Here is an 8,940-nt window from a genome sequence, read left to right on the forward strand (position 1 = left end):
TTAAATTTTTGTTGTTTTTCGCTTGATTTAAACAAATACATGGGTACTTATAACAATTTTCTCGCTGGAAATATTAAATATAACATTTTTAGAGAAGTATAGAAAAAAATTTTATTACTTGATTAAATACGTCACGTAGCTCGAATTTTTTCCCATATTTATCACTGCGTCGGCGTGGTCTGAGGACGCAGTCGCCATAGAAATTGCAAAAAGTTGAAGAGGGCAGCACCTCTTTGAATAGAATATTTTAGAATGACGCCATGGGAATGCATACGAGACATGATCCATTCTTTTGTTGATTGGCGATCTTTTTTAGTTGATTGTGCTTCGTGAAATTGAGAGGTTTTTAACCGATAAAATAATGAAACAAAATTGCGGAAATACATTCTACACATGAAAAATGTTACTAATATTTAACTATATTACTATATATTATATAGTTCTATATATTTACTATATTACTGATATTATTACGTTTAGAAAATTTTCTTCAAAAAGGCGTTTGCAGTCTCATGTCAAGATGTACTAACTATACTAACTTTCCTGACATTGCCACCTATCCTTGCTTTATCGTGACTCAAGCTACATTGCCTAATATTCCGAAAGATATTTGAGTCATTTTTTGATTCTATGATACTGATTTTGAGTTGTCAATAAAGACATTAAAAAAACACTGGTATGCATGATGCGTAAATGCATGGACGCACAAATGCTTACAGCGCGCGCATCGATACAAAGCTGGGGCAGCCAATGAATTTCGCTTTACAAAATCACCCCATGGCACGCGGTAGAGATCGGGGCCCCTGCAGTCTTGAAATACTCAAATGTTTACGTTTCGTGGCCCTTCAAATGGGCATCAGTTTACTGTCCATGGTTTTTCACCTATTATAAATACTTATACTGTAAGACTAAAATATCATGAAAACATTAACGGGTATTAACCCTTTGCACTCGAGGAAGTTGACACTTCATTTAAACCGGGCGCCGCAGCGGTGTCGCTCGAGTGCAAAGAGTTAATTATAAAATTTTGCAACGTATCTTTTCACATTGAATGTTGTTTTTATATTTTGCACTTTGAAATAACGTCTGAAATAAATACTATGCCAGAAATAGTGTAAAAAATCTCCCCGCTACGTGGACATATTCTCGTCGCGCACGACTCGCTTCGCTAATATATTATATAATATATTATCGATACTATATTTATCTCGCGCTACGCGCTCGATTTTAGTGCATAGACTTTTTAAAAACAAAGGTAAAAGCACCGATAACAGTAATTTGGTGATTGTAAATTCTCTTTTGTTAAAGCTCTTTTGGCTTTAACGAACACATTCTCATCACGTAACTCTTGCTTCGCACTCAAGTTTTTTCCTGAAATTTTATATCATTCCCATAAATGTATATTATTGTAATTCATAACTTTTTCTTCTCTTGCCCTTTTTCATATCGTCCGTTATTTGGCTTAAAAGGTTCATTTTCGTATGTTTTTTGGAATTTTGTAAATGCTGTAACTGGTAATTTTTCATTTTATAGAAAAAGTCATCAGGATAAATTGTTCAACTTTTTGAATACTATAAACATCCGTACAGCAAATTTTGAAAAAAGCGGTCTCAAAAATATTCAAAATGTGCTCAATTTTAGAATTTTATATGCAAAATGGGTGGCTAACAAACTTGACCTTTAGTTTAGGACACTAAAAGATTGTACCCGAGGACAATATAACAGAATGATTTTTTTTAAGTTATCGTGCTCACAGACAGACAGTCATACATACATGCAGACAGACCCACAAACAGGTACATTCATAAAAACCTGTTTTTCGGATTCAGGGGGTCTCAAAACGTGAACATTTGATAAAAACTGGGGGGGGGGGGTCAAATTTTAGACAAATCTAATACCTTCTCTGATGAAAATGTAAAAATTAATTAATTTGTCATGAATAATTTTTTGATAGTTCTGTTTTTGGTTTTAGTCATAAGAAAATAGAATTAAAACATAAAAAATCAAATTTTTTGAAACCCCACACACGAGACGAAAAAGAAATTGAAAGACAAGACTTGTGATAAGAATGTGCTCACGCAGCGGGCAGATTTTTTTTACTGTTAATGATGTTCTTCATTATTAAAACCAAAACTACGCATCCTATCAAAAAGTGGTTAATAAAAAATTTGTAGATCTTTTTCAAAATGCACAATTTTTGTTTTGTCATTTTTTACCTCATTTCGCATAGTTTTGCCGAAAAATGTAATTTTTGGATTTTCATTATTTTGTATGCTGTCAAAATCAGAATTTTAGATTTTTCAAGAAAATACAAAAAGCTGTTACGATATTCTTGTAGGGCATTCAAAAAGCAAAATTTTTCTCCTCTTCACTTTTTTTCATATCGTGCGTTATTTGGCTTAAAATATTCATTTTCGTGTTCTTTTTTTAATTTTGTAAATGCTATAACTCTGCTCATTTTTGATTTCATGAAAAAAGTCATTTGGGTAAATTGTTCGACTTTTTGAATACTGGGAATAACCGTAAAGGGAATTCTGGAATTTCAAAAAAGTGGTCTCAAAAGTATTAAAAATGTGCCCACTTTTTGAATTTTTATCCTAAATAGCTAGCTAACGAACCTGATCTTTACTTTTGGACACTTAACGAGTGTACCAAAGGCAAACCTAATATATTAATTCTTTCGAGTTATCGCGCACACAGGCAGACATATAGAGAGACAGACATATTCGTAAAAACCTGTTTTTCGGATTCAGCGGGCCTCAAAACGTGGACATTTGACAAAAACTGGGGGGGGGGGTCAAATTTTACACAAATCTAATACCTTCTCTGATGAGAATGTAAAAAAAAGATGAAGAAGCCAGTGGGATTAATATTAATTATGTATCATTCTAAAATGTGAAGTGGTCTATCCCATAAATTTATAAAATTAATTGATTTTTAATTAAAACAAACTTTGTCAAACTTGCGAATACAGATTTCCTCATGAGCTCCTTTTTTACTTGTGTTTATGAAAGGTCCTTCAACGTGAACGCCCAAAATTGCAGCACCCGATGTAGTGCCGTAGGTTCTTCTGATTTTCGGAAGAACCTTCCTATAAGTTTCTTTCGGTGACGTCACTACTGTGGGGCAAAATGAAGTCACTCCGTGCGTCAATAATTGTTTAGCTACTTTACTAACACCTTCTTCTACATTGTCGATATTATTCGAGAAATCTATACCCAGGCCACCTGAAAAAAGATGTATCAGATGTTAAATAAAATACCTTTTGACAGAACAGTAGTAATTGTTTAATTGATATTCATTTGAAAATCTGGAAGTTAATTTTTATTCCTGTTGTTTTAAATTTAAGTTATCTACGAGAGATCTAGGTATTGACGCCTTCTTAAAAATTTTGTGGCTACCTTTCCATCAGCACTTCCCGTTTCTTACTCTCATTCTATATATAAGTACCTTTGTAATTTATCACAACACTTTTTTATCATTGGATAACAATATTTGGAAAAACTTAACGAAGTGACTAATCTCTCGGCGCCCGCAAGAAGCCTCCTTGCCGGCTGTTTTTTCCGCGGGTGTAAAGTTCCAAAAATCGTGTATCGGTGTATTTTTATGCACTGAATCAGAAGGTGGCTATGAAAGGCGTTTACTGATATATTTTTATGTGATGACTACGAATATGATCAAGGAAATACGCGTAAAGTAATTTCAGAAACTCCCCAGTCAGAACCACCCCATTTTTGAAATTTTATCATTTTTTTAAATTTGAAGTTTTAGAATACCAAAGAAAAAAATAAGTGTTCGTAATCAATTAGTGTTCAAGCAATTTAATTAATCAGTATTCAATCACAAATTAGGTGATATATTTAATTATAAAACTAAAATTTGGTATGAATAAATAAGAAAATGAATACATATAATACAAATAATAATTAACGAATTTAATTATGAATTAATGCATATAATTGTACATGTGCTGGGATGAAAAAGCAGCTACCGCTTTTTTTAATCATTTTAGGAAAGATTCATCTTCGATCATATTTATTTTACATCTTCCCCAAAATTTAAAAAAATCTCTGTTAATCGATTCCCCAGCCAGGTCAGACCACACTCCTAAGCCATCGTTATTCAAGAACATGACAGCTTGTTTTAAGTGATCTAGAATAACATGAATTTTGATGGTTTGAGAAACATCTGTGTTTTTTAGAGCATTGCGGAATTTACTCATGTTTGTATCAAAATCACGGAGATCCACTTGCTTTGTAGAGAAGCAGGATTCTACAATTGTGTCCATCGCTTTCAATGAAGCAATGTAAAGCTGCTTCTCTTAACAGCCTCCGACATTAATTGTCTTCAAAGACATCGCCTTGATAGCTTTTATGAACTATACTTAGCTTTTCAGGCCACAATAAAGCTTTTTCGAAGCCTACCACAGTATAGTATACTACTATAGCAGTGGTCGGCACGCTCTTGCCCCGGCAGGGTAGCCTGCCCTGGCTGCTCTACACCCTAGTTTCAGGGCAGTACCTGCGAGCTTGGCCAGACCACCCCTTTCCTCAGGGATCCTTTGTTAGAAAATGGGATAAAATGTGACGCTAAAGAATTCGTAATTTTGCAATCAGTGACTTAAAAGTAATATATTTGGAATCTGCGTATTTTTCCAATTCCAAAGACATGCAATTTGTCTATAAAGGTTGAAAATTTTAGAAGTATTTTATTAAATTTATTTATTAAATTTTATTAAACTGAGAGTAAAGCTAATGTTTCTTGATATTAAACTCCTTCAAATTTTTAACTTTTCTAGGCAAGTAATATATCATTGGAATCGGAAAAAGTCGTAGATGCTGATAATACTATTTTCAAATCGCTAGTTGAAAAATTAAAAGGTTTAAAATTTCCTTACTTTGACATGCCTGTGGACAAAAGACCCTTGCTGGAGTAAGCTCACTCACAATAAGGCACATGAATGGACCGAAAAGTAGTAGATAAAATTAAGTCGGTTGGAGCCTGATCATACCTGAAAATTACGCAAAAAGTTTGCCGACCACTGTACTATAGTTTAGTATAGTTCATAAAAGCTATAAAGGCGATGTCTTTAAAGGCAATCAATGTCGGACACTTTTAGGAGCAGCGAATAAATTACGGGCAGTATCCATTTCATTGCGGTGTACCTGCTCGTCTTATCCTCTCCACTCGACTTCTCCTCACGTCCCTGACTGAGCGAGATTGCTATGCCGGGCTTTGCCAGCGGGGGGCACGTTTGTCCTAATAAGGCATAAAATGCCATACATAAAAATTTTATAGTTTTGCAATCAGAAAATTAAAAATATTATATTCGGAATCTGTTTTTTGCGATTCCAACGATATGTAACTTGCAATTAAAATATTGAAATTAGACTAAGTTATGGCAGATATTTGTTTGTTTTTACCCAGACTAGATAACATTATGGAATTCTCCGTAGAATAGTTGAAAATGCATCAGTTTATTGGATAGAAAATTCGCCTGTTGCCATTTTAATAGAATATATGGATTTTTACCCAACTGCCTAGAAGAATATTATACTTGAAACCAAGTACTTGAATTTTTAAACCAGAAAGACGAATCCTTAACAAAACAGTACACAATATAAGTTATTTATTATACACATACACATATAGAAATACACAATAATTTTATAATATTAAAAATGATGGTCGATTCTTGGGCAATCGAACAGAACTAGGGACAATTTATTAAAAGGAAATTAAACTTCACTTTCCAGGGAATATAATTAAAATTAATATACTTATTATGGTAGATTATAATGTGGAAAATGTAAGAGAATTAAATCCACCGGATGAGTAATTGCCTAAAGAATACCAGGGGCTGCCAAGAAACTCTTTGGAGTATGCATTTTTAAAATATCTTCGTATATTACTCCACATGCACATGTAATTGAAATGTCAGATCCATCAATTGCAAAAAACTTCAACCATATTTAATTTAATATTTAGACATCTAATTTCTATCAATTATGTCCAATTTTCCTTCAGTTTCTTCATAGTAGGTTTAACTATTCGTCTGATTGTCTAACACTTGTAAATTAATTAGTACATAATATTGAAATAAAATATAATTAGGTTCGATTTCTAAATAGCGTCAATAAGACTGACAATAAAATATTATTACTTAAGGCCATGTGATGAGAGGGTCACGTGACCAAACCTAGTCTTCAATTTTTCTTTCCCAGCTTACGTCTAAACGAAATGAGGTATCGCTATGAAATTTTGGGAAATGAAAAAGGAGGTAATGAGGTCCATGTCTCTGCTTTGTTCTGGTGGAAATTTTGAAAAAAAAATTTTTTAAAGAAAATACCAGTGGAAGTTTTTTTTCCCAACTTACGTCCACACGGAATGAGATATCGTGTTAAAAATTTGGCACGATAAATATAATGCATGCAAGAATGTGTCTCTGGTCCTAAATAATTAGAATAGTGTACATTTTCTTTTTTTAATTACTGTTTTGGAGAAATAACGAGCGTGCTGTCGTCAAACCCTGCAAGCAATTTACAATGTTGTCAATAGGCTAGTTTTGAGGTTTATATTTATCAAAGTGGGGCAAAACAACAAAATACGCTTACGAACAGTATGCACAAATAATGCAAAAACTAATGTTTGCACTTGAAATGCAAATAAACACATTTCTTCTGACATACGTATCAGTCTGGTATCAGGTGTCTCAAAGCAGCACTAGCGCAGCGAGTAGACAACTTCGAACTTCTAGAGGTCTGTGGGTAAAACAGATTGCAGGATTACCGTCAGAGAAAGTTAAGCCAAACTTCTGTTGTAAAACCTAAATGTCTCCGTCGATAATCATTATTTGCAGAAATAAACTTTTTTCTTCCTCCAACTCTTTGCAAGGCCGGAAACGATTCTTTAATATTTATTAACTTTTCCCGAAAAAAATTTCCGCGTTATTTAAACTTTTATTTTTCAATATGGGTGAAAAAATATTGATCTTAGGGCTGACTTGATCAGCTGTTATACTCATCACATAGCCTTAATCGCTTTATCATAAAACCTGAATGTCTGAGGGAGGCGGTATCTTGGAACTAGAAGTATTGCCAGTTTCCATTCTGTGTTATTGAGAGAAACATTCTTCGAGGTCTTTTAATCAATCTAGGATAAATAAATGATTAATTAATAATATTTTACTGTCAGTCTTATTGACGCTATTTAGAAATCGAAACTAATTATATTTTATTTCAATATTATGTACTAATTAATTTACAAGTGTTAGACAATCAAACGAATAGTTAAACCTACTATAAAGAAACTGAAGGAAAATTGGACATAATTGATAGAAATTAGCTGTCTAAATATTAAATTGAATATGGTTGAAGTTTTTTGCAATTGATGGATCTGACATTTCAATTACATGTGCATGTGGAGTAATATACAAAGATATTTTAAAAATGCATACTACAGAGAGTTTCTTGGCAGCCCCTGGTATTCTTTAAGCAATTACTCATCCGGTGGAACTAATGCTCTTATATTTTCCACATTATAATCTACCATAATAAGTATATTCATTTTAATTATATTCCCTGGAAAGTGAAGTTTAATTTCCTTTTAATAAATTGTCCTTGTGTTTAATACACTAGTGTGGCCCTTATTTTTAAACATCCTTTTTTTCACCCCCTAGTTGTGTTCGATTACCCAAGAATCGACCATGATTTTTAATATTATAAAATTATTATGTATTTCTATATGTGTATGTGTATAATAAATAACTTATATTGTGTACTGTTCTGTTAAGGATTCGTCTTTCTGGTTTAAAAATTCAAGTACGTGGTTTCAAGTATAATATTCTTCTAGGCAGTTGGGTAAAAATCCATATATTCTATTAAAATGGCAACAGGCGAATTTTCTATCCAATAAATTGATGCATTTTCAACTATTCTACGGAGAATTCCATAATGCTATCTATTCAGGGTAAAAACAAACATATATCTGCCAAAGCTTAGTTTAATTTCAATATTTTAATTGCAAGTTACATATCGTTGGAATCGCAAAAAACAGATTCCGAATATAATATTTTTAATTTGCTGATTGCAAAACTATAAAATTTTTATGTATGGCATTTTATGCCCCATTAGGACAAAGGGGCCCCCCGCTGTCAAAGCCCGGCATAGCAATCTCGCTCAGTCAGGGACCAGAAGAGAAGTCGAGTGGAGAGGGTAAGACGAGCAGGTACACCGCGATGAAATGGAAATCGCCCTAAATTATAGGATCCCGAAATTTATGAAACTGTTGGGCAATACCGATTGCGCAAAAAATAAATATGATCGAAGGTAAATCTTTCCCAAAACGATTAGAAAAAGCGGTAGCTGCTTTTTCATCCTAGCACATGTAAAATGACATGCGTTAATTTATAATTAAATTCATTAATTATTATTTGTACTAATATGTATTTATTTTATTATTTATTCATACCAAATTTGAGTTTTATAATTAAATATCACATAATTTGAGATTGAATACTTATTAATTGAATGGATTGAACACTAATGAATTACAAACATTTTTGCTCGGTATTCTAAAACTTCAAACATTAAGAAATGATAAAAAATTTAAAAGAACCAAACAGGAAAAACAAAAAGAAACAAAAAACAAAAAAAAACAGAAAAAAAGAAAAAGGTGCACGCAGTGCACCTTGGTAATATATAAAATCGGCTAAAAACTTACTTGTAAACATATTCATGCATAAACACACACACACACACATATAAGTCTGATAAGACCCTGAAAAATGAAACACAGAGACGTTTTTTTGGCCAAAGTCGGTTTTATTTTTCAACATATTCTCCTTTTAGGTCGATACAGCGAGTCCAACGATTTTCTAAATTTTTGATACCGTCCGAAAAGTACTCGATCGGAAGGTCTCCAAAATACGCCTCAGTTTCA

The 8,940-nt window shown here is 32.8% G+C and overlaps 1 protein-coding gene across 1 annotated transcript in view; it reads right to left on the minus strand.

Moving 5' to 3' along the window:
• LOC117173486 (N-acetylglucosamine-6-phosphate deacetylase) overlaps positions 1–8,940 on the minus strand; it is an 85,681-nt gene that overhangs the window by 68,449 nt on the left and 8,292 nt on the right. Inside the window, exon 2 of the mRNA XM_033362094.1 lies at positions 2,953–3,227. Coding sequence (XP_033217985.1) covers positions 2,953–3,227 — 275 coding nt within the window. The remainder of the gene's footprint in view (positions 1–2,952; positions 3,228–8,940) is intronic.

Source organism: Belonocnema kinseyi, chromosome 5 (genome assembly GCF_010883055.1).
Source record: "Belonocnema kinseyi isolate 2016_QV_RU_SX_M_011 chromosome 5, B_treatae_v1, whole genome shotgun sequence".
Taxonomy (NCBI): Eukaryota; Metazoa; Arthropoda; class Insecta; order Hymenoptera; family Cynipidae; genus Belonocnema; species Belonocnema kinseyi.